The 26,346-nt window shown below is 39.7% G+C and overlaps 1 protein-coding gene and 1 long non-coding RNA gene across 6 annotated transcripts in view; one reads left to right on the top strand and one right to left on the bottom strand.

Moving 5' to 3' along the window:
- Window positions 1-26,346, top strand: part of clcn3 (chloride channel 3) — a 151,385-nt gene that overhangs the window by 73,005 nt on the left and 52,034 nt on the right. For all 5 annotated transcript variants that reach the window (XM_043703439.1, XM_043703467.1, XM_043703449.1 and 2 more), the window contains 2 exons: window positions 21,467-21,624; window positions 25,666-25,765. In XM_043703439.1, coding sequence (XP_043559374.1) covers window positions 21,467-21,624; window positions 25,666-25,765 — 258 coding nt within the window. The remainder of the gene's footprint in view (window positions 1-21,466; window positions 21,625-25,665; window positions 25,766-26,346) is intronic.
- LOC122556601 lies at window positions 4,856-7,390 on the bottom strand. The gene is made up of 3 exons (XR_006313583.1): window positions 7,277-7,390; window positions 6,642-6,747; window positions 4,856-4,937 (listed from the first exon to the last, which is right to left on the bottom strand). It is a non-coding gene; the product is annotated as an uncharacterized LOC122556601 (long non-coding RNA).

Below are 26,346 nucleotides of genomic sequence, written 5' to 3'. Positions count from 1 at the left end.
GGAAAGGCAAGTCAAAGCAGGATTTATACACATAATAGTAATGTCCTGGGGAATGTTACTGAACAAAGTGACATAGAACATTGCAGCGCAATACAGGCACTTTGGCCCTCGGTATTGTGCCAACCTGTGGAACCAGGTTTGTAAGGCACAACATATCCTTCACAAAACCATGTTGACTATCCCTAATCAGCTTATTCCTTTCTCGATGATTATAAATCCTATTTCTTATAATCTTTTCCAACGCTTTACCCACAACCGAAGTAAGGCTCACTAGTCTATAATTACCATGATTGTCTCTACTCCCCTTCTTGAACAAGGGGTCAACATTTGCTATCCTCCAGTCTTGTGGCACTATTCCTGTAGACAATGATGGCATAAAGATCAAAGCCAAAAACTCTGCAATCTCCTCCCTGGCTTCACAGAGAATCCTAGGATAAATCCAATTCAGCCTAGGGGACTTAACTAATTTCACACTTTGCAGAATTTCTAACACCACCTTTCTTGTGAACCTCAATCCCGTGTAGTCTAGTAGCCTGTATCTTAGTGTGCTCCTTGACAACATTGTCTTTTTCCAGTGTGAATACTGACGAAAAATATTCATTTAGCGCTTCCCCTATCTCCTCAGACTCCAAACACAACTTCCACTGCTATCCTTGATTGGTCCTAATTTTTCTCTAGTCATGCTTTTATTCCTGATATTCCTATGGAAAGCCTTGGGGTTTTCCTTGATCCTATCTGTCACCAACTTCTCATGTCCCTTTCTGGCTCTTCTTAGCTCTCTCTTTTTAGGTCTTTCCTGGCTAACGTGTAACTCATAACTCTCAAACACCCTAACTGAACCTTCATGTCTCATGCTTACATTAGCCTTCTCCTTCCTCTTGACAAGAGATTCAAATTCTTTAGTAAACCACGGCTCCTTCACTTGACCACTTGTTCTCTGCCTGAAAGGTACATACTTATCAAGGACACCCAGTAGCTGTTCCTTGAATAAGCTCCACAATTTAATTATGCCCATCCCCTGCAGTTTCCTTCCCCATCCTATGCATCCTAAATCTTGCCTAATCGCATGATAATTGCCTTTCCCCCAGCAATAACTCTTGCCTGCAGTATATATCTATCTCTTTCCATCGCTAAAGTAAACATAACTGAATTGTAGAGTGTAGACAGACCTTGGAGTGTAGCCTCATAATTCCCTGAAAGTGGAGTTGCAGGTAGACAGTATAGTGAAGAAAGCGTTTGTATGCTTGCCTTTATTAAAATATGGGAGTTGGGGGGGTCATGTTGTAGCTATATGGGACATTAGCTTGACCATTTTTGGAGTATTACATGCAAGTCACATCTCCCTCCTTTCGGAAGAATGTTGTGAAATTTTAAATGGTTCAGGAGTGCTTTACAAGGACGTTGCCACTTTTGGAGGATTGAACTATAGAGAAGAGTCTGAATAAGCTGGAGTTATTTTCCTTGGCACGTCCGAGGCTGAGGGGTGCCCTAATAAAGGCTTATAAAGTCATGAGGGGCATAGACAGGGTAGAGATAACATCACTCACCGGGGTAAGGCAGTCCAAAATTAGAGGAGATAGGCTTAAGGTGAGATGGGAAAGCTATAAAAAGGACTAAGAGGCAACTCTTTTAGGCAGAAGGTGGTGCGTGTATGGAATGAGCTTCCAAAGGAAATAATGGAGGCTAGTATTATTATGCCATTTAAAAGGCTTCTGGATATGTCTATGAATAGGAAGGTTTAGAGGGATATGGGCCAAATGCTGGCTAATAGGACTAGATTTATATAGGATATCTGGTCGGCATGACCAAGTTGGGCTGAAGGTTGTCTTTCTGTGCCGTAACCCCTCAATGATCCCATCTGATACTGTACACACTTGGTTATTGCTGATTGAAATTACATGAAATTAGCTTTATTGACCCTTTACTACTTAAATAGTAGATTTGATTGAAACAAAAAAAATTGCATCTTTTGGAAATAGCTTGTGCTCTCTAGCTGGAACTTTTGCCAGAAATACACAAGAAACTTTATTTCTGTGTGGCGATTGCTGGCCACTGTCTGAATTAATGTAGACCAATTTCTTTTGAACACAGATATTTTCAGCTAATTCCATGTAATAATTCTTATTTCACTGGAGTTTAACCTGCAATTTAAAAAATTAGAGCATTAGCATTCTGTAGACAAACACTTTTCATTCATGCTTCATAATTCTTAATGATTTGCTTTTTTATCCACAATTCAATGAGTTTAACATTTCGCTGTTTGAATGATACCCCAGGACAGTTACTTGCTTATGTTCACCATAACTCAACTGAGAGTCATCTAGCCTCTGATTTAGTTTAAGATCTAAAATGTAATGTTTTACAGTAGTTGATTCACTTACACTTAGCCAGTGAGGTTATCATTTAAGTCTGCCCCCCAATGCATTACTTACTTGAGAAAGGATGTAGTTGCACTGGAGGGATGCAGAGGAGGTGCATTCGGTTGATTTCGGAATTGAGGAGGTTGGTTTATGAGGATAGCCTGAATAGACTGGGATTATAGTCATTGGAATTTAGAAGAATGAGGGGGATTTTGTGAAATTATGAAGTGAATAGATAAGATAGAAGTAGAGAGGATGTTTCCATTCTTAGGATGTTTCCGGTGAAACTAGAACAAGAGGGCATAGCCTTAAAATTAGGGGGAGCGGATTTAGGACTGAATTGAGGAGGACCTTCTTTACCCAAATGGTTGTGAATCTGTTGAATTCCCTGCACAGTGAAGTAGTTGAGGCTTACTTGTTGAATGTTTTTAAATGTAAGATAGATAATTTTTTTGAACTTTAAAGGAATTAAAGGTTATGGTGAGAGAGCAGGTAAGGTGGAACTGAGGCCACGAAAAGATCAGCCATGATCTTATTGAATGGCAGAGCAGGCTCGAAATGCCAGATGGCCTACTCCTGCTTCAGGTTCTGTTCTTATTTCAAGCCTTACCTGAGGTTTGGTTTTGAAGCATGCGATTTCTGTGAGATCTAATGCTAACTTTGCCCCCATCTACATTTTGAGTTTTACCAATTGAGCACCAGGTATGCAGTGTTGTAGAACAGCAGTACTATTTCTTGGCTTCAAAAATGAACACAGTGTAAGTGCAAATGGCTTGTAATTTATTTTTAAGTGTTTCTAATTTCTCCTGATATGTGATGGCCGTCATTTTCTGGGTGTTTGTAGGCATTTGACCATTGAACGAATTATGATGGTAATGACTAGGGATATGGTGGTAAAAAACGTGACTGACAATCCATTATTGATTGATTATGAAGTATTTCTTGCAAAGATTAGTAGGTAACCTCAGGGAAATCCGTAATGTGGTAGTATGGAAGGGAAAACAACTGTTAGCAGTTTATGTATAGAGCTTTTCATCAAGTTGCTTGTTAGTCACATGTTTTCTATTCAATGGCTATTCAAAGTATTGCATAGTTCGCTTTAATAGCCCGGAGAGCCTGGAAGCCATTTTTGCTATATTGTTTTAAGTAATCTTGTGATCACTTCTCCAGCATTCTGTGTTTATTTGAGGTCAAGTTTCAGTTTAGCTGTGGTGGCTATGGTTGAATATCCTGGCACTCCATCATAAGTGCAGCTACTTCCCATATAATCAAGACATTAATAGGATGCTATCCTTTAATATGTTGAGGATTAAAAGTAGGGATAATAAGCTTGATATTATAGATTGCAGAATTTTAGTAACTGTTCATGCTAATGAATCAACAAAGATAAACTATTATTCTCGAAAGAAGCAGCAATTGAAAGCAATTAGCCATGCCTTGGAAAAGCGAGTTGACATTACATAGACAAAACTGTTTTGACACCTGATTTATAGACTGGATACTTTATTGCCATAAAAGACAAGGATTGCCCTGCAGAAGAATTTAAGGAGTTAATTGCAGAAAAGCTGTTTCTTTAAAAAAGATAGTTAAGGCCAAATGTAACAAGGAACAAAGAAGTCAATTCTGATAAGGAAGCAAGCTGCAATCTCAAGGACTCTGAGAATAGTTAGTAATTTGGATAAAAGAACTTTAAGAAATCATCAATATGTTACCTTGTAGACCTGAAGGATGAAAATTTGTATAAGATTCGAACACCAGAAAGCCCATTTAGCAGACTTCCAGAGAACAAGTTTGCATAAGGATCGAACAATGGGCACTTTGAGAGTAAGGCCACTGTTGGTTAAAATCCTGGCCAGATTCCACCACTAATCGGGTAATAGCAAAGTTGAGTTATAGGTTTAACTTGCTTACTTGAGGGGCCTTATTTTGGTTGCTGCATGCAATAGAGTTGAAATCATTGTTTCAGTACTTGTGAGATTTCTTAATAGGTAACAAGTTAAAGGTCACTTGTGATGATTTACCCATAATATACTTCAGTTGTATGGGACATTGGTGAGATGCCATCTCAAATATTGTGTGCAAATATGGGTGATGTTCCTTCCTTATTTCATAGTAACTTCATTGGAAACAGTTCAACAGAGTTTACTAGATTCATCCCTGGAATAAGCAGGTTGGGGGATAATGACAATGATGATCAGTCGATCCATTAAAACCCATTCCATCTAGCAAATGATAGCATTCTGTTAGTTTTCCTAAGTATTTGCTGTATCTGGACAGAAGAACTGAATTTCAGAGGGGACGTGAGAGTGACTGCCTTTATTATCGAGGTTACGTTTGAGTGTGACATTGAAGAGCGTTAACAAAAATGAGAGTCAGTGGGAATTGGGGGTGTCTCCCTCTGCTGGTTCGAGTCATACCTGGAATTTAAGAAGATGGTTGTTGCTGGAGGACATCTCTGCAAAGGTTTGTCATGTTAGTGTCCTGGGTCCGGCCACCTTTATCAACATGCTTCTCTTCATAAGGTCAGAAGCAGTCCATGTCAATATGCAGGAAGTCGTGGACAATATCTAGCTTGGACTGATGAAAAGTAGCAACATTTGCACCACATAAATGCCAAAAATGGCTATTTCCAGTAAGAGACACCTAACCACTGCCCCATGATGTTCAGTGAATTCTCTATTATCAACATCCTGAGGTTTGCCATCGGCAAGAAACTGAACTGGGCTAGCCATGTAAGTATAATGGCTGCAAGAACAGATCAGAAGTGAGGAATTCTGAAGCGAATAATATACCTCCTCACTCCCAAAGTCTTTCCACCATGTATAAACCATATGTCAGGATAACATAGAGTCATAGAGATGTACAGCATGAAAAGAGACCCTTCAGTCCAACTCATCCATGCTGACCAGATATTCTAAATTAATCTAGTCCCATTTACCAGCACTTGGCCCATATCCTGTAAACCTTTCTTATTTATACCCATCCAGATGCTTTGTCCCAGCCTCCTCCACTTCCTCTGTCAGCTCATTCCATACATACACCATCATTGGCGTGAACATGTTGCCTCTTAGATCCCTTTTAAATCTTTCCCCTCTCACCCTAAATCAATGACCTCCGGTTCTGGACTCCCCCACCCCAGGGAAAAGGCCATGCCTATCATCTTGAAGGACTTGTACGGTCACCTGCAAATTCCCCTCCAATCCACTAACCATCCCATTTTGGAAATATATCTCCATTCCTTCAGGGTCAAAATCCTGCAATTTCCTCCCTTATGGCATTGTGGGCCAACCCACAGCACAATTGTTCAAGAAGACATCTCCCTACCACATTCTCAAGGGCAAGTTGAGGATTTAAAATTTGAAGTTAGGCTGTTGTCAGGAGCAACAAGTAAATGTTGGCTTTTATTAACCACAAAAGGGCTTTTCAATTTAAAACAACACAATAAAATGGCTTCAAATTATGATTTGACACTCTGAACCTGCATTTCTGCTTTGCAGAGTTAGCTGAATTGGAAGATAAAACAGACAATGGAGTCTTCATTAAATGAATCATAATACATTAACTGACCACTCGAACTAACCTTGAACTGCCAGTATGAGATGATGTGTGTAAGACAAAACCATTCCCAGGAAATATAATTGGATTAACCTGCTGTCAATCATGTCACCTTATTACACTTGATTGATTACCTTTCCTTGTAATTAAGGCTATACTATCTCTTAAAAACATATGAAAATTGCTTATTGTTTAAATGAAATTGCACAAATTTTCCATGGAACGCAGAAGCTTTTTACCTCTGTGTTGCTGGACACATCTGTGCCAGGCTGCCTTATTTTATTAGGTAAAAACAATGACTGCAGATGCTGAAAACCAGATTCTGGATTAGAGGTGCTGGAAAAGCGCAGTAGTTCAGGCAGCATCTGAGGAGCAGTAAAATCGACATTTCGGGCAAAAGCCCTTCATCAGGAATACAGGCAGAGTGCCTGAAGGGTGGAGAGATAAATGAGAGGAGGGTGGGGGTAGGGAGAAAGTAGCATAGAGTACAATGGGTGAGTGGGGGAGGGGATGAAGGTGATAGGTCAGGGAGGAGGGTGGAGTGGATAGGTGGAAAAGAAGATAGGTAGGACTAGTCATGGGGACAGTGCTGAGCTGGAATTTTGGAACTGGGGTGAGGTGGGGGAAGGGGAAATGAGGAAACCGTTGAAGTCCACATTGATGCCCTGGGGTTGAAGTGTTCCGAGGCCTTATTTTATTAAACTGGTAACCTTATTTTATACAGACCTTATTCCTTCTGACCGATCGCGAAACCGAGGGGTCCCTCCTGGGATCGAGATCTTCAAAATAAGGATGGAGAATAAATGTTGGTCTAGCCAGTGGCGCACTCATTCTGTAAAGAGAAAAAAAGAAATTTGGACAAGCTGGTCATCTTTCCACATGTTTGGAAGACTGAGGGATGAATTAATCCAAGTATCTAAGATCCTGAATGTACTTGATGTGGAGAGATTATTTCCTCTTGTGGGTCAGTCCAGAATTTAGAGAACTTTTTTTAAAGTTATGAGTTACCATTTCAGAGCACTGATGGTGAGAAATATTTTCTTTGAGTTCAGAGCAACTGAAACTCTGCATCAGAAAGTCGTGGAAGTAATGTCATTGAGAATTATTAGGACATAGGTTGGCAGTTGAGGATAAGGAGCAGCAGTCAATATTTCAGTCATGCTGTAACTGAGCCAGATTAAAACCTCTGGGTCCTCTAGCTGAAGCTTGTGGTTCTGTTAACAACAAGGCACTGACGGTTGTGAGTTAAGCTCCATTCTGAGGATCAGGCCCAATGTTCAGGCTGCCTGCTCCTTAGGGCATATTTACTGACCCTGCAGTTGGGTCTTACCAAACAGATTGAAGATGTTAGAAACACTTACGCCTCGCATGAATGTTCAGAGTTTATGGCAGAGCCGAGAAAAGTTTTAAGATTCTGACTCAACAAAAATCAGAACTTAGTCAAACATTAATCTTAATTTCTGTATTTTCTTCAACTTCACTTTTAGCTTCAGCGAAGAGACCACAGAAACAGTAACATTTGAAGACACAAGAAATAACTACCATTTCAAGATAACTAAAGATTTACACAATAACTATCGTCATCCATGCCTGCCTGTGCACTTTTGAGAACCAATAAAGCAAATGAAAATAGGGCAGTTTCTCAACTCAGATGTCAAAGTTGTTTGCAAATTCTGTTAAAAGCAATGTTGAGTTAATCATTCACTATTTAGTTTGCTGCAGCAAAGCATGAAATTGGTTCATAAGTTTAGTTTCTCTAAACAATAAAATTGAGAATAAGATCAACATCAATGGTAGCTCATTCTTATTGAGCAATAAAATTTGTCTGTGTTAATGCATTTAATGTGCTGCAGTAATATCTAGTTCCAATAAACTAGAGTTCAATTCCATATAGCTGATTTGTTGTTTGCATCCTCGAGCTTTTGCTGTATTTGAGTTCCAAGGTACAATGCTATGAAAGCTTTCTTAAAATGTTAATGCTGATTATAGGAATTTCAATTTTAGGAAACATAGTTTTCCAACCTGCAGTGTTTCATTATCCATGTTCTTGTAGACCAACCACAGACAAAATATGAATTAACATAGAGTAGATTGTTCTAGCTTCATCTTAAAGCTGTGAACATAAGAACATGTGAACAAGGGACAAGAGTAAGCCACTTGGCCTTCAAGCTTGCTCTCGAATTCGATAAGTTCTGATTTCAAGTTCAACTCTACATTTCCAATATCCCGAATAATCTCTCATCTTTGGTAATCAGGAACCTATCTATCTCTGCCTTACATATTCAAAAGTTCTGCATCCACTGCCATTTTGAGGCAGGGAATTCGAAAGACTCAACACTCAAAGAAATGTTTCCTTATCTCTATCTTAAATGCATGCAGCATTATTTTTAAGCTATGACCCCTAGTTCTAAATTCTCTTGAGGAAGCATTCTTTCAGCATCCACCCAATTGAATTCCCTTAGGAATTTTGTATGTTTCACTTTAGTCATCTCTGACTCATCTAAACTCAAGAGGATACAGGCCTGGCCTATCTAGCCTTTCTTCATAAAGCAATCCACTCATTCCAGGTATTAGTCTATTAAGGCTTCTTTAAACTGCCTGGGGCTCAGCTGCTGTATCCACTTTTTATTTCTTTCTTCTCGCTCGCTCTCTTCTCTCACTCTCTCGCGTTCTCTCACTTTTTTTCTCCCTTTTATTTCATTTTACTTGCCTCTTGGGAAGAGCTCGGTCCCAGCAACAGTGTTGGTGGTGATCAATAAGCCCAGCAGCGAGGACCCTTGGTAGGAATTTTGGAGGCAAGTTCAGGTTCCCAGTGGATTCTGTCAAGGTGGTCCTCGCGCCACCTTTGACACCTTGTTCAGGCTTTGGATGAGGAAGGAAGCTCTGGGGAGCTGCAGCAGGGGAGTGGAACCGGCCGTTCCCCTTGGCTGCTTTGGTGGCAGATGAAGACAAGGCCTTTAGGTGTCATTGATAGGACAAGAGTAGTGAACACATGCAGCAGCGGTGACAGCTCCTTGGGATGACCAAGCCCAAAATGGAGAGGCGAGCTCATGGTGATTGTGGGTCCAATGATGAATGACAGCATCAGACAGCTTTGACATTGGATGCAGAGCAAGATTTGAGTTGGTCACGGTGACATCGGCTTTCAAAAACAGGGCAGCCTCTGCGGTTGGTGGAGAACGCAGCATCTGCAGTCAGCAACGCAGTAGGTCTGAATCGATATTCCAGGTGGAATGAGAGGAGGGGTGGGTTACCCCAGCAGCAGCATGGTAGGCCAGGTGTGGGGATTCTTGGAATGGACTGTAAAGGTAAAGCCTTGCAAAGAAGAGAAAATTGAGCCCCTGTGGCAAGTGTGGTCCCAGTGTGGCTAAGCACTTTTGAAAGACTGTAATGTTTCACTTTTAGCTTTATTTCTTAACAATAAAAATTACTGTAATGTTCAACTTTTTAACTTTGTTCTTTCTTTTGACCTTGTTCTTTTTTTCGACCTTGTTTTTATGATTCTGTACTTGGACCTAAGGCTGCGCCTTGAGTGGCAACATTATATACTTTTCACTGTAACCTGTACTTTTGTACTTAGTAGATATGACAATAAAAAAGTCTAAATCTAAATCTAAATCTAAACCTGCAAGTTGCAAGCTTTAACAAAACAGTTGGCCTTTCAATAATTTTTATCTGGTGTTTACATAAATATCACCAGTCACTTGTCATTATAAGCGTGATTGTTATCCAGAGCTTGCTGCAGACTAGGTTTGTCTCCTTCATTACCAACCCAGTTTTGAGTTGAGTTGAATGCAATTTGAAGTGTTTCATGATATTTATGATTTGGATGCGAGCATAAGAGGTACAGTTAGTAAGTTTGCAGATGACACCAAAATTGGAGGTGTAGTGATCAGCAAAGAGGGTTACCGCAGATTAAAACAGGATCTTGACCCTTTGGGCCAATGGGATGAGAAGTGGCAGATGGAGTTTAATTCAGATAAATGCGAGGTGCTGCATTTTGGGAAAGCAAATCTTAGCAGACTTATACACTTAATAGTAAGGTCCGAGGAGTGTTGCTGAACAGAGACCTTGGAGTGCAGGTTCATAGCTCCTTGAAAGTGGAGTCTCTGCTAGACAAGATAGTGAAGAAGGCATTTGGTATGCTTTCCTTTATTGGTCAGAGCATTGAGTACAGGAGTTGGGAGGTCATGTTGCGGCTGTACAGGACATTGGTTAGGCCACTGTTGGAATATTGTGTGCAAATCTGGTCTCCTTCCTATTGGAAAGATGAAACTTGAAAGGGGTTCAGGAAAGATTTACAAGGATGTTGCCAGGGTTGGAGGATTTGAGCTATAGGGAGAGGCTGAACATGCTGGGGTGTTTTTCCTGGAGTATTGGAGGCTGAGAGGTAACCTTATAGAGGTTTATAAAATTATGAGGGGCACGGATAGGGTAAATAGACAAAGTCTTTTCCCTGGGGGTGGGGAGTCCGGAACTAGAGGGCATAGGTTTAGGGTGAGAGGGGAAAGATATAAAAGAGACGTACGGGGCAACGTTTTCACACAGAAGGTGGTACGGGTGTGGAATGAGCTGCCAGAGGAAGTGGTGGAGACTGGTACAATTGCAACATTTAAGAGGCATTTGGATGGGTATATGAATAGGAAGGGTTTGGAGGGGTATGGGCCAGGTGCTGGCAGGTGGGACTAGATTGGGTTGGGATATCTGGTTGACATGGATGGGTTGGATCAAAGGGTCTGTTTTCATGCTGTACATCTCTATGTTGTATGGAAATTTGGGTAGCAGTACGGACAGAGCCATGAATAGTAGTATGTTTGATTTGTATTTCTCTATGATGCATGTAAAAAAGAGTTTAAGTTTTGATTGAGAATTCTACAGTGTCTGGAAAGCTTTTAAAAATCCTTGAGGTGAATTGTTTCAAAGCAAAAGGGGGGAAATATTTGGCTGTTATCTTGCAATAATGCATTTTATGATGCAGGGAAACAGGCAGATAAACAAGTCCTTTAAAAAGACAATCACAAAGAATGTCAACCATTCTTTCAGAGAAAGAAGCAAGACTTTCAGAAAGAAATGGATGTAACATGAGCAGTGCATTTAGCAGCTTCCAAAACAGTGAGGGCAAGAGAAACAGTCCTGAATCGCTTGACATCAGGAAGAGAAAAGTTCCAGAAACGAGTCTTTCAAAGAAGACTTTAAGAAATCCATGTTAAGAAGTAAACGAGTTGTGCGAGGAACTCTCTCAGGAGGAGATCATTTTTAAAACTGAAAGTGTCATTATTTAGAACTTTGCCAGAACGAAGTGATTACAACCTGCTGTCTAAACAAGGAACCTTAAAATACAAACAGGGTTAGTCTTCACTTTAGTGTATGTATCTATAAGTTGTGAAACCACTGAATCTTGAATTTTTGATATTTCTGATCAGATCATTTTAGTTCACTGTTGTAAAGTGTAATATAGTTATTTTTACCCTTATGCTGTTAAATTCTCAGATATTTTTAGGTGGATTGGATTTCCTGACCATATTGGCTGAAACCACATTTGCACTAATCAACATGTGTTGAATTTTCATGAACATATGGTTTTGAGGGATTCACAGATAATCTTGTCCACCAAAAATGCAAACTCTGACTATGCACATGCCAGGCGTATGCCTGGCAAAGTGGGCTCCTTCCTTCAAACTCCAGTGAGTACAAACTTCACTCATGTGGTTCCTTCAAAAACCAGCTATTTCTTTGCATGAACACTTATAGTGGAAGGGGTGAAGCTTCACCGGGTCAACTAGCTCATGAGAAATCTCAGTTGTATGTAATCTTCCTTCTTGTAGTTAAACACTGACATTATTAGGGATGAAGCCTCACTAGGTCAACAAGTCTGTTCAATGGAGGCAGCCACACTAATGATAGCAAACCTGACCGAATTAGGCAAGCCAGACTGAACTCTTTTGTCAATGGTCCTATACTGAAATGCTATCAGATATGTACATTTTTGTAAGTCTTTTGAATGGTCACTTTGCATAATTGGAGTACTGTGAACTGTTTTTGGTCCCTTGTCCAAGGCATTGAAGGCAGTCCATCAGATTGATATCAGATATATGGACGGTCTACATAAGGAGGAGAGGTTGGATAAATTGGGCCTGTGCACGTTGAAATATGAAGAATGAGAGGTGGTCTTACTGGAATGTACAAGTTTCTTAGGAGACTTGAGAGGGTAGATATGGAAAGTTTGTTTTCCCTTGTTGAAGAATTGAGTGCCAGAGGATGTAACCTCAAGTAAGGGATCACACATTTAACTCAGACATGAGTAATTTATTCTCTTCAGCATTGTGATTCTGTGAAGTTTATGATTTTAAGTGTGAACCCTGGCAGATATGAGAGACGAAAACAATTTGCAGCCAGCAGTCCTATATTGTGAGCTGCAATGAATTAATAGGCATTGTTTTACAGGTAGATGATCCTTTATCCAAAATTGTTGGGACCAGCTGTAGTTCGGAATTCAGAATTTTTCGAATTTCGGAATAAGTGATAGTTTGGTGAAATTTTGAAAAACCTTACCGGAGGAGCAGACTTAATAAGTAAAAACAGGCCGTGAGAGAGAACCCAGGCCTGCTGGTTCTAGGCCGCGCCCCACCATGTCGCATCTGAGTGACATGTATCGTGTGGGTGTCGACTTGGGTTAACTGTTTGCACACCAAACAACCTTGTTAATGAGAAAATAACTTCACAAAAAAACCTTCAGATTTCAGAGCTTTTTGGATTTTGGATAAAGAATTGTCTACCTGTACTTGATGGAGATGCCTGGCATTCAATATTCTGTGTGACAATCCTTTGTCGTAGCAAGCTTAAACTCTTAGGAACATGAAGCAGTGAGTAGATCCATAATCCTCTTATGGCACTGAAGTCAGGTTCTTTTGAGCTGTCCACAGATGCTGACTTTGGCAGCTACCTTTGTCAGTCAGAATATTAGCATATTGCAATCAGTTGGGACAAGAATCTTCCTTCTCACTGGAGAGCCCTTCAGGAAAACATCTAGAGAAATGTTGCTAAAGTGTGTCTGAATTAACAGCTTGGTGATTTTGTAAAAGTTATGGTGCATAACAGCTTATGAAAATAACACCAGCTCACTTGAATCGTTCAGTTATTTTCAGCATGAAAGAAGGTCATCTGAAATTTAAGTTCATTGGGGAGTTCCAGTCATTTAGTACTCTACTACTTGGTCCATGTAGCCTTGCATATTTATTTCCATTTTGCTTTTGAAATCATCAATTTGTTTCTGTTTCATCAACCTCATGCGCAGCAAGTTCCAGGTCATTGTCATTCACTCATTGCCACTTCAAATTCCCCTTGCATCTCTTTTGAAAAATCTTAAATCTGTCTCCCCAAGTCGTTATACAATTAGTTAATGAGAAGAATATTTCTCATTTTAAGCTTTTAATTTTATTGTATACCTCTACCAATCTCCCCTCCATAGTTCCAAAGATAAGTCATATTGGCTTTGAATGAGGACAAAATCAACTAGGCAAAAGTGAGGACTGCAGATGCTGGAAACCAGAGTTTAGATCCAGAGTGTTGCTGAAAAAGCACAGCAGGTCAGGCAGCATCCGAGGAGCAGAAAGTTGACATTTTGGGCAAAAGCCTTTCATCAGGAATAGAGGCAGGAAGACTCCACCCTGGAGGCTTCCTGCCTCTATTGCTGATGAAGGGCTTTTGCCTGAAACGTCAATTTTCCTGCTTCTCGGATGCTGCCTGACCAGCTGTGCTTTTCCAGCACCACTATGATCTAAACTTTGAATGAGGATAGTCAACATAGCTTTGTGGATGGGAAATTGTGTCTCACTACCTTTTTTGAAGAAGTGACAGAGGATTGATTAAGGTAGAGAGGTAGACCATTCAAAAACAAAATTGGCTAGAACACACAGGGTGTGCTGGAGGGTTGCCCTTCAGACTGGAGGCCTGTGCAACAGGGATTGGTGCTGGGTCATCTGCTTTTTGTCATTTATATAAATGATTTGACGTGGATATAGGAAGTATGGTTAGTAAATTTGCAGATGACACCAAAACTGTTGGTGTATTGGCTGGCAAAGAAGGTTACCACAGAATACAACAGGACCTTGATCAGATTGGCCTTGGTGTGGCAGATGGAGTTTAATCTAGATAAATATGAGCTGCTACATTTTGGTAGGGCAAATCAGGGCATGACATTAATGGTAGGTTACCTGGGGAGTGTTGTCAAACAAAGAGACCTTGGAGAGCAGGTTCATAGTTCCTTGAAAGTAGAGTCGCAGGTAGACAGGATAGTGCATTGAGAAAAGGAGTTGGGAGGTCATGTTGAGGATATTGGTGAGGCCACTTTTGGAATATTGCATGCAGTTCTGGTCTCCCTGCTATAGGAAGGATGTTGTGAAATTTGAAAGGATTCAAAATGATTTACAAGGATGTTGCCAGGGTTTGAGCTATGGGGGGGGGAGCTGAATTGGCTGGGGCTATTTTCCCCTGCTGTGCCAGCAGCTGTGGGGTGACTTTATAGAAGTTTATAAAACATGAGGGGCAGGGATGGGGTGAATAGATAAAGTTGTTTCTCTGGAGGGTGTGAGTAGAAATATTGAGGGCATGAGTTAAAAGTGAGAGGGGAAAGATTTAAAATGGATCACATATGCAACTTTTTCATGCAGAGGGTGGTATGTGTGTGGAATGAGCTGCCAGAGGAAGTGGTAGAGGCTGATACAATTATAACATTGAAAAGGCATCTCGATGAATACGTGAATAGGAAGGGTTTAGAGGGATGCGGACCAAATGCTGGCAAGTATCTGGTCAGCTTGGGCGAGTTGGACTGAAGGGTCTGTTTCCATGCTGTTTCTCTCTGACTCTGTTTGTTTCTCCACAGATGATGCCAGACATGCTGAGTTTCTCCAGCACTGTGTGTTTATTCTTTTCAATGTTCTTTGTGTCAAGGAAAGCCTTTTCTTTTCAACCTAATCTGGTAATTCAAACCCCTGTTCCCGAGAACTATTGTGGTTACTATTTGCACACTCCAAATCTTTCCTAAATTGCGGTTACTAGAACTGGAAGCAGTGTTCCAGTTGGGGCCTAACCAGAGCTTTATGCAAGTTCAGCATAACTTCCCAGCTTTTCTACTCAAGGCCTTTATTTATGAAGCCCAAGATCCCTTGTGCTTTGTTAACCACTCTTTGCTAAATGTACGTCCTGCCGCCTTCAAAGATCAGGCACCTGCACCACCAGGTACTTCCTCTTCACATTTTTTAGCATTATGCCATTAAGTCTGTGGATGTGTGCCTATGACCTTTGGCCAACATGCATCATGCCAGTCTTCCTGTATTGAATTCCAGTTTGATGTCATAAGAGTCATAGAAATCAAATGGTAAGCTTTTGTAACTGTAGATCAAGAGAGAAGACCATTATACTGAACAGACAAGATTTCTGCATTGTTAGTGGGTCATTGATAAAATCAGCCTAGCCAGATTTGAGCTAGGGATTGTGCTTTACTAAAATTGAATTTGTGATGGTGAACTAGGACACATGATCGTGGCAGTGGGAATGACTGTTTTATTGCAATGTTCAGTAGTCTTCAGTTTTTACCATTTATGAGTGTTTCTTTCCCTTAGATATTCTTTGCTGTGGTTGTTTGTGATCTTCAGGGAGCAGATCTTATATGGTGGTTCAATTGAAGTGAGTTAGGAGAAAAATAGTAATGAAGGAAGGCTTTCTTTTTTCAAGATTCCAACATTGATTTCACTCTGTATCTTATCCAACCTGCATACCTTTTCTTGCTGTATATTCTAACCGAATAATCAGTTGGATCCCTATATTCTATGCAAATCTAACAGTAAATCACCTAGTTTAATTCATGGTCATGAATACTGAAATTTAAGAAGTAGGTTCTGTTCTAACAAAGCTGGGTTTATCTGAAAGGAAGCAGCAAACCTAGCTTTGTACTGGCTTCAGATCTCAATCAATGAAAAATTAAATGGATATTTGATGCTTCATGTGTGCCTTTTTTTGTCATACTGGTTTAATGTTTCTGTGTGGTACAGATATTTTGTACTTTGAGGTTATGGTTGTTGTAGTAATTTCACAATGTACTTTTTATGAATGTGTGCTTCTTAAAACTTAGTTTGAAATCTGCAGAGCAAGCTTCCCGATGGTAAACACACACTTAATCATGAATGTTTAATTGGAATTCCGTGCCATGGTAAAAAGACATAACAGCTCCAGCAAAACAAAGCTGTTAAATAATGGAGTGTTGTTTCACACTATTTGAATTCACAAATCAGTATTCCTGTAAACTTGTGCACTTGCTGTACTTTGACAGCAATGTGTACCAAACTAATGATCTGGGGTTTCTAACAAAATTTAAGACTGCCCTTAAAAAAAAAAAGTATGATTAAATAGCATACTGATCAAAATGTTTAAATGACTGCAAAAGTGCAATGCAATATATATTTTGTAAACTTGTCAGCACAATTGTGATAATTAAACGTATAAGATCCACCAAAATGGTCATTTGAGTATACATGGCAACTTATTTTGTGCTGTGCCATATGTTTTTGACTGAAATCAGCATATTAATTGATTGTATTTTGAAAATGACTGAAATTCATATGAAATATTCTTAAAATCTTAGTCCTTGCTGAATTTATTCGTTCTTCATATCCATTACAAAACTCAAAATTCATTCAGGTTTATTCATGCTCATTGTGTTTTTTGCACTAAGTATTTGAACAGCTTCAGGCTTACTTGGTTGCTTGTTAAAAGATTGCGTTGTTACACATAGATCAATAAAGATGATTTGCTGCAGCACCAACAACCATTTCCATTTACATAGCACCCTCAGTGTAGAAAAATGTCGCAAGATGTTTCACAGACAGGGAATAAACAAAATGTGGGAAACTGGATTTTCTGTGTCAACCTTTTCCAATGCAAAGACTGATGCCGAGTATTCATTGAGGACCTTGCTTGTATGTTCTGGGTCCGCACACTGATTACGTTTGTGGACCTTGCTGTTTCTCTAGTTAGTCTCTTGCTCTTTATATTTTTTGTATTTTTCATCCTCCTTTTGGGACTCTGAGCCCTCAGTATGTTATAAACCTATTTTTTTCTTAATCTAAACTTTGTCCCTTGACATTTGGGATTCATTGGCTTTGGTCCCACTCTTTACAGGAACCTATTTGTCATCAACTCTTACTTCCTCCTTGAATTCTACCCACCGCTCTAATGCAGTTTTATTTGCAAGTAACTGGTCCTGGTACACTTGGACCAAATCGTATCATATTTTAATGAAATTAGCCTTTCCCCATTTTTAGTTCTATTCCCAGCCTATTAATATCCTTTTCACTAACTACCCTAAATCTGATGGAGTTAAAATTACTGTTTTCAAAATGCTCTCTTACTGATAATTCTTTCACCTGTCAGGTTTCATTTATGATATTCTTGCTGGCTTTCTATATACTGGCTAAGTTTTCCTGGATGCAGTGTAAGACTTTTGTCCCCTCCCTACCTTGCACGCCAAAACTATACTGGTTAATAGTTGAGTAGTTAAAACCCCCATTACTGTCTTTCTTATTCTTATACTTTTCTGAAACTTGACTACATATTTAATCTTCTTTCTCTCACCAACTTGGGGGCTTTTCATCCACACCCAACAGTTGTTTTCCCCTTTTGTGTTCTTCTACCCACATGGCCTCATTTGATCATCCTTCCTTGACGTAATCGCTCTTCATGGTTATGATTGATTGATTGATTCCTTGATCAATATTGCAAACACACTCTTAGAGCCCCGAGTCTATCATGTCTGAATATCTTATAACCAGGAATGTTGAGCTGCCAATTATTCATATAATTCATATTCTCATATGCCGATGTATACTGTCAGTTCAAATGCCTTGTTGCTCAGGTTCCTCATCTTAAAATATATTCCAATTTGCCTGGTGAACTCACTTCCTCCTTGTCAAACGTATGATTCCTTTGCCTCTCAAGCACACTTTTTCATACTTTAACTTCTAGTTCCATCTCATAGAGTCATATTGCACAGAAACAGACTCTATGGTCTAACTCATCTATGTTGACCAGGTTTCCCAAGCTGAAGTACTTGTCAGGATCCCATACTCGTGTCAGTCTAGTTTAAATCTGCCCCAACACCGTAAGTAAACCTCCCCAAGATGAAGTTGGTTCCATTCATGTGCAGGTATAACCTGTCTAACTTGTACAGTTCCTATCTCATCCAGGAATGTAAAGCTTTCCTGCCTGCACCATTTCTCCAGCTGAGTCGTCATCTGCTCTGTCTTTCTTTTCCTATACTTCGTGCTGAATGGCACCAAGAATAATTTGGAGATTATTCGTTTTGAGCAGTGAATTCTACAGTGTTAGATTTGTGGTCATGCTCTTATCAAGGATAGTATAGGGTCCAGAGTTACGCTGCTGAAATGTGAGGGCATGCCAGACATAAATCTTTTAATGTGTTTTTTTGTCTGAAAATCTCGACCTGCTTAGACTCAATATAAATATTTGAAAAGTCGCTCCTCAATTGCTCAACTTGCTGCTAGATCAAAACAATACTCTTGCCCACAGTGTTGCTTTCACTACTTTGATGCCAAATACAGGGTGAGTGGCAATATTATTTTTAGAGAAATGCTGTATTTGAGAGGCTTGACATTGTAAAGTGTCTGTGTTTCGCCTTAATTCAGCAGCAGCCATTGTAAGTTTTGAGAAGAAAACAGGAATCCATTGACCAGAAATTCCAAAACAGCCCCAAGCACCTCAAACAGTTTAATATTGGCAACTTCGTTGAGGATGGTACATTGCAACACCATGTTGCTTTATTGGACAATTCTATACACTTGTTGTGAAACCCAAGTTCATAAACTAATACATCTAAATAAAGCCCTCACCACCTTTTCCATGACGACAAGGGAGGAGTAATAAATGTTGATGAGCTTACTGTATTCATTCTGTGTTTAAGAGCACATTGTGTTGAGAACCTTTTTCTATTTTGGGACATGGTACTGCAACTTTATTAATTTTGTCTCTCATCTCCTGAAAAGGTGGTTATACACTACTGTTGTGAATTGTACAATTCTTTGTGATGACTCTCCCATGAATGAACAGAGATAATCTATCATTTGTGTTCAGTCGGAGTCACCTGAGTAATGTATTGCAAACAAAAGGAATTTTGTTTTTTTTTTTAAGGCTGTTGGGTAATGTTTTACCCAAAGTCACTGCAAAGTTTTTCTTACTCAACATATGGACTGGTGCAATTCACAGAGACCGCTTACTACCATCACCTTTTTCAAGACTAACAAATGCCGTGCCAGCATGCCTATATCACGTGAATAAATCATTGCGAAATGCAGTATAGATCCTCTGTTCCTTCTTTATTAATAATTGAAATCAAGGACCGTGTGGCTGCAAAGACATGGTAGACTGGCTGTAAGTGGACAACGAGGTTGGAAATGGAGTATAATGTGAGAAGTGTGAGGCAATTTATTTTGGCAATAAGAATAGCAAAACAATTTTTTAAGCAGAGGAGAATTGGATGTACTTGTATAAGGAGCACAAAGTTAGCAACAAATGGTATGTCGGCCTTCACTTCAGGGGACTTGGAGTACTAGAATAAAGAAGATTGCAGTGATTGTAACGAGGTCAGCCAGGTGAACCACGTAGAATATGAATTCCCTGATTGGGCCTGTTATTTGGTCCTGCCAAGGAGCCCTGCCTGACAAAAAAAAGCAGCATTGACTGGATTGGCTTTTTGTGTACAAATGTCATTGTTGATGTCTTTTCATGTTTGAAACTGAGATTTGAGGTTTATCCTCATTTCCCTGAAAACTGGTTGAACGGTAGGGTTTGGGGCCTGGCTTTGCTGCTCCTCTCCCTTGTAGAATTGCTGTTGTATACAGCTGTAAATGTTAACTGTTTTTCTGTAAACTCTTTGGTATTGTTTAATAAAATTAAAAAAAAGCAGCATTACCTTTTCATGTGAAGGGCACTACTTGTCACTGGCCACTTGGGTGTTTCCTTTCTTCCTGGTGGTGGAAATTGAATAAAGATCCGTGCACCTTGTGGCTTTCACTGTGTCTCTCACCTGCACACACACATGGGTGCTGGGGGGAAAATGAGCACTACCGCAGTTAGGTGGTAGTGTGGGGGTATAAAAAAGAAAACAAAAGGAAAAAATATAAACAGGAGTGTCAGATAAAACAGCATCTCCGACACCTGCATACGCACTACATGGATGTGAGGCAAAAATAAGTACTGGTTGTCAGGCAGTAGTGTAGGGAAAGAAAAGAAATGGAGCATCAAACATTCTGACACTTTAACAAAAACAAAAAGCAGCAACAGACATCCTGCTCGCTCTGAGAGCTAACTCTGAGGGAGCTGGATCATTGTCAAGGATTCTCCATGTGTAAATTAAGGGTGCCTTGATGGCAGAATACCGGCTTCTGGGGAGTTATTTCAAAGACTGCCTACAATTGCATGGGTCTTTAGTGATGAATACAGCTGGAGTACTGTTCACACTTTTGATTACCATAACTAAGTCTATACTTGACTTGCAAAGAGTAGGGAATCTAATCTAAAAAGAAAAACACGGTTGGTCAGCCTCTTTAGGGGTGGCATGGTGGCTCAATGGTTAGCACTGCTGCCTTACAGCACCAGAGTCCCAACCTTGGGCGACTATGTGGAGTTCGCACATTCTCCCTGTGTCTGTGTGGGTTTCCTCCCACAGTCCAAAGATGTGTAGGTCAGGTGAATTGGCTATGCTAAATTGCCCATAGTGATAGATGCATTAGTCAGAGGGAAATGGGACGGGCTTGGTTACTCTCCGGAGGATCGGTGTGGACTTGTTGGGCTGAAGGGCCTGTTTCCACACTGTAGGTAATCTCATCTAATCTACAACCTACTTTGGAGATATTTGAATTCGGTACAAAATTTCTACAGTTAGAGTTGGGCTAATCGGAAGAAAAATAATTTCCAAAATTCTGGCTTAATACTACAAATTAGATGTCGCATTGCTTTATTTAAAACATTCTTTTGAAGCCCAAGACCAAATGAAAACCTATACGGTCAGCTGCATCAAGCTGCGATTGCTACTAGTTTTCATCTATCTCATCAGTGCAATGTGTTTGTTATAATTTATTTATCATTGCAGATATCATGTGATCTCTTTCCTCCTGTGCACATTGTTAAAATTTACTGTTGCCCCTACTTCTTTTTGATATAATTTATCCTGCATTCTGTCAGATAATTAGAAGAAAAAGTAATAAAATTGGAATGAACTTAATCCCTATGAAGCACTGCTTGTTAAATGGGGCCACTTGTAGATGGGCAAGGTGTGCTACTTGCACTTCAGTTTGAAAAAATTGGCACTGGCAGGATAACTGGTTGCTCTGAATTAATTTTTAAAAATGAAGAGAAATGTATTGTCAATTCTAGGTGAGTATTCTAGGAAAAAATGTTAATGTGAGGGAATCTTCAAAAACATACATCATATCGTATTTAAAATAAATTTAACTTTTTTTTTCTCTGCCTTAATCTTAAAGGAGCCAATTATACAATGACAAATGGAGGTGGTATAAATAGCACAACACATTTGTTGGATCTTTTGGATGAACCTATACCAGGTGTTGGCACATATGACGACTTCCACACAATTGACTGGGTACGAGAGAAGTGCAAAGATCGGGAAAGGCACAGAAAGGTGAGTACAAATAGTGTTCCTAGGCTCAGTAATTGAAAAAATACGAATGAACATAATCCTTGAATTCTGGAGGGCATAGGTATTTGATATATTTCCATTTAGTCATTTGGAATCTCTATCTTGTGTTAACCGCAATTATTCGTGAGACTTTTCCATCAGCCACAGCAATGTCATCATTGAAATCTATAGCACAGTAAAAAGTTTTTCAGCACATTTTACCTGCACCAGTCCCTCTGGTGTTTTCGAAGATTTTGTGAAGATTGCAGTTGTCACTCTGCCACTGATGACCCAATAAAGAATACTCTGTGCAAAAAACAAAATGGTCTTTTTGGTTTCAAAGATTTGAACAGTAGTGAATTAAATCTAAGAGCTGCTGAATCTAGATTACGAATTTGCAGCTGGATTAGATTGGTAGGATCAGCCTCTCAATTAATGTCATTTAATATGATCAGGGCTGATCTGATTGCTCCACATTTTCACCTGCCACCAATAATCCTCTTTCTTCCCAAGAATCTATCCACCTCGGCCTTATAAATATTCAAAGGTTCTGGTTGTTTAGGGTTCACATCCCTCTGAGATGTGTTAAATAGCTTAAATGGTGACCCCTTATTTTTAAAACAGTGTCCTCTAGATTAGGAACAAACATATCATTTTCTCAGGTAGTGACAAGTGGAGTACTATAGAAATCCGTGCTTGGATCCCTGCTATTCACAATGTATATTGATGATTAAGATGAGGGAACTAAATATCTCCAAATTTACACTTGACACAAAACTGGTGGGAGGATGCAGAGATGTGTCTTTGTGATTTGGACATGTTAAGTGAATGTATAAATGCATGTCAGTTGAAGTACAAGGTGGATAATTGTGAGATTAGATTAGATTACTTACAGTGTGGAAACAGGCCCTTCGGCCCAACAAGTCCACACCGACCCGCCGAAGCGCAACCCACCCATTCCCCTACATTTACCCCTTTTACCTAACACTACGGGCAATTTAGCATGGCCAATTCACCTGATCTGCACATCTTTGGACTGTGGGAGGAAACCAGAGCACCCGGAGGAAACCCACGCAGACACGGGGAGAATGTGCAAACTCCACACAGTCAGTCGCCTGAGTCGGGAATTGAACCCAGGTCTCTGGCGCTGTGAGGCAGCAGTGCTAGCCACCGTGCCGCCCAAAAGATTATCCATTTAGCAGAATGATACCTGGGATGGGAGGACAGATGTATGAAAAGAGAGAGGCTAAATTGGTTAGGACTGTGTTCACTGAAATGTAGAAGAATGAGGGGGAAATTTCATAGAAACCTACAAAATTCTAACATGACTAGGCTTGGTAAAGGTTGGCAGAATGTTCCTAATGAATGGTGAGCCCAGAACCAGTTTAAGAAGATGAGGTGGGCCATTTAGATCTGTGATGAGGAGAAATTTCTTCACCCAGAGAATGGTGAGGTTGTGAAATTCTCTGCCACAGAAAGCGATTGAGACTAAAACATCGTGTTTTCAAGAAAGCATTAGATAGAGTTCTTAGAGTCAACAGGATTAAAGTGTGTGTGAGAAAAGCCGGAACATGGTATTGTGTTGGACATTCATCCAATGCCATACTGAATGGCCTATACCTGCTCCTATTTTCTAATGTTGCTATTCCTTTCTGCTCCTCAATCTCCAACTTGAATGGCTTCCTGTACAACAGTGTTAGTTCACTCACTTACAGCTCTCACTTTCATTCAAACAAGCTCAACAGCCACTTGGATAATTGGGAAAGCTGAGGCTGTTGTCAACTGGTTTCCCTTACTTGTAGTCATACCTTCTTTTCCCTGACCAGTGACCAAATTGGAAACCCTGTCCTAAGGCATGTGACCATCTTCTGGAATAAAGTGTCTGGGTAACTTCTTTCTAGTTGTATTACAGTGTCGGTATTTCCGCCACCACCACTCCAACTACGAATTCTTTGTCTGGACATGTTTGCCCTGGATTACACCAGCATCCACTAACTCTTATTCTGCAATTACAATACATTATCTGCCCTGCCATCATTGATATGTTTAATGTGCTGTTTAATTAATTTTAATCAATTATTTATTTTCCTTTATTATACATTATCTTAATCTTGCCACCAGTACTATTGTGCACAGTTTTGATCCCTTTATTTGAGGAAAGATGTCATGGCATCGGAGGCAGTTCAGATGAAGTTCACTAGCTTGATCCCAGGGTTGGGAGGTTTGTTGTATGAAGAAAAATTGAACATTTAGGCCTATACTGTCTGGAATTCAGAAGAATGAGGAAAGACCAAATTGGGATATTCAAGATGATAAAAGCTATGGATAAAATAGGTGTGGACTGAATGCTTCCTATAGTTTTAGGATAAGGGTAGCAAATTTAAAACCAGGTTGAGGAAAAACTACTTCTCCCAAAGTGTTGTGAATCTGTGGAATTTGCTACCTCAAAGTGCTGGGACAGTGAGTAAATTTAAGGATTAAGACAGATATTTCATTGAAAATGGGTTGAAGGATTATGGGGAAAAGGTAGGAAAATGGGGGTAAGGCTCATATCAGTCGCGATTGAATGGCAGAGCAGACTCGATCGGCCGAAAGACATAATTCTGCCCTATATCTTATAAATTTGCGAACTTTTGGAACAGGGTTTTAGCCATTTACTAGATACTCATCAACAGCTACTTTCTTCCTCCATAAAGTTGCTACTAATTCCTAGCGTCTAAAAAGGTTTGAAAGAACAAAGGGGCTCGTCCTTCCTCTCCTTAATATGATCCCTTATTCATGAAACCTCAGATACCCTGTTCAGATTCACACAGTGCCTCTGGGTAGGAACTGGGATCAGGGATCTTTTTATTTGGCTTTCCCCATAAGATTCAAAGGTCATTTATACATGCAGTTCAGCTGAAACCAACTAATTCAGCAGAAAGCAGAGACCAAACTTGGTCAGTTTGCTTCAGCATCCCACTAAATAATCTGCAAAACCATTCAAAAAATGCAATGAAACTATTAAATAACAAAAAATACTAAGCACAAAACGTTTCTTTTAGCAAAGTTGACTGAATTTCAGTTGACATTTTTCTAAAATGAAGAATCTTAAATCTGCCTTCCAGTTGATGAATAAAAAATGACGAACTGCTGCCTGAAATACGGAGTATCTTAGTACATTAAATGGAAATAGCAAAGAAAGTATATAAACTGGTTTGTTTGCTGAAGTATAACTATGCAAAATATTAGTATAATTTTTCCATGGTATCAAATGAAACAATTTGCATTTCAGTAACTGCAAGAAATAGAAACACAATTAAGTTTTGTCTCCGCATGTGTGACATAATGGGAATTGCACTTGCATCAAAGTTTAACTTTGTGATCTCAGAATTTAAAATACAGAGCTGATGAGGTTCTGAGTTCTCCAGCACACTGGCTGCAGTGATGAAATTTAGGATTGTATTAGGGTAGTAGGGAAGGTCAAATGGAATGAAAAGTTGACCATTTCAACAACAAATTGAAATAAGAATAAAGTACTGGAAATACTGAATGGGTCAAGTAGCATGTTTGGCAAGTGTAACAGTTAACATTTTCAGTCAAGTATAGCTCATGAGGAAAGGTCATGTGCATGCATACACTCACCGTCTCTCACATTTTTTTCTACCGCTGCCTTCCTCGCCCACTACTTTCATCACTGCCACAAAATCTGTAGCCTAAACTTTTCACTACAGTAAAGGCATTTTGTAAGTACAAGATGATGATGTAGGGTGTGTGTGTGTGTGTGTGTTTGTGTTTGTGTGTGTGTGTGTGTGTGTGTGTATGCATGCATGCACACACACAGACAGGACCCAGCAGGTATCATTCTTTGATGAACTTTAATATTACTTGCTACAATGAGGAATTAAGAAATGCAATTTCTGATTGTGTTCGTCAATACAGCCTTCATTTCATATTTTTTCAAAACATGCCTTTTGTGATCTCTATGCTATTTAAGAGAGTTGAATACTGTGTGCCATACTAACTCTAATATAGAAGATGTAATTCAGTATTTATGTGTTACAGATTACCAGCAAGAAAAGAGATTCTGTTTGGGAGTTTATAAAAAGCCTGTATGATGCTTGGTCAGGATGGCTAGTTGTAACTCTGACTGGTCTGGCATCAGGTAAGGAAATGTCAAGAGGATTGCAGGTTACAAAAGTATCAGTCTGATGAAGATTATTTTGTCGTGAAATGTCATTGAAGTCCAGTTGTCTGGGTTTTTGTAAAATTAAGCTGATGGTCTTGTTCAAACACCAAAACCCAGAAGTACAAATTGTCTTTTACTGAATGTTCAGGAGCCACAAATAACAATTTGTTGCTGACTTCATGTCATTTGGAGAGTGTAATAAAAATTATGTTGTGATATAATAGGGCAAGGTGGTAGCTACTGGTAATGTCATTGCATGAGTAATCTAGAATCCCAGCCTATTGACCTGAGAACATGGTCTCAGATCCCACCATGGCAGGAGATGAAATTTAAATTCAGAATTTTCTCTCTATCCATTGCAGCAAAATATTTGATAATCTTAAAGACAGTCACCTGTAAATCTTAAAATAGAGCTTTATCAATGCTTTCCGCACATGTATGCCCACAAATTTCTGATTCAGCCCTGTAAATCTGTTCCGCACCCTCTCCAAAGCACTTTCTGTCCTTTTTTTTGTTATAGCGACCAGAACTGCACTGCATATTCTAAGAAGTGGTCT

Source organism: Chiloscyllium plagiosum, chromosome 2 (assembly GCF_004010195.1).
Source record: "Chiloscyllium plagiosum isolate BGI_BamShark_2017 chromosome 2, ASM401019v2, whole genome shotgun sequence".
NCBI lineage: Eukaryota > Metazoa > Chordata > Chondrichthyes > Orectolobiformes > Hemiscylliidae > Chiloscyllium > Chiloscyllium plagiosum.
The sequence above is the reverse complement of the archived record's forward strand: the minus strand, read 5'-3'. Positions and strand labels throughout refer to the sequence as shown.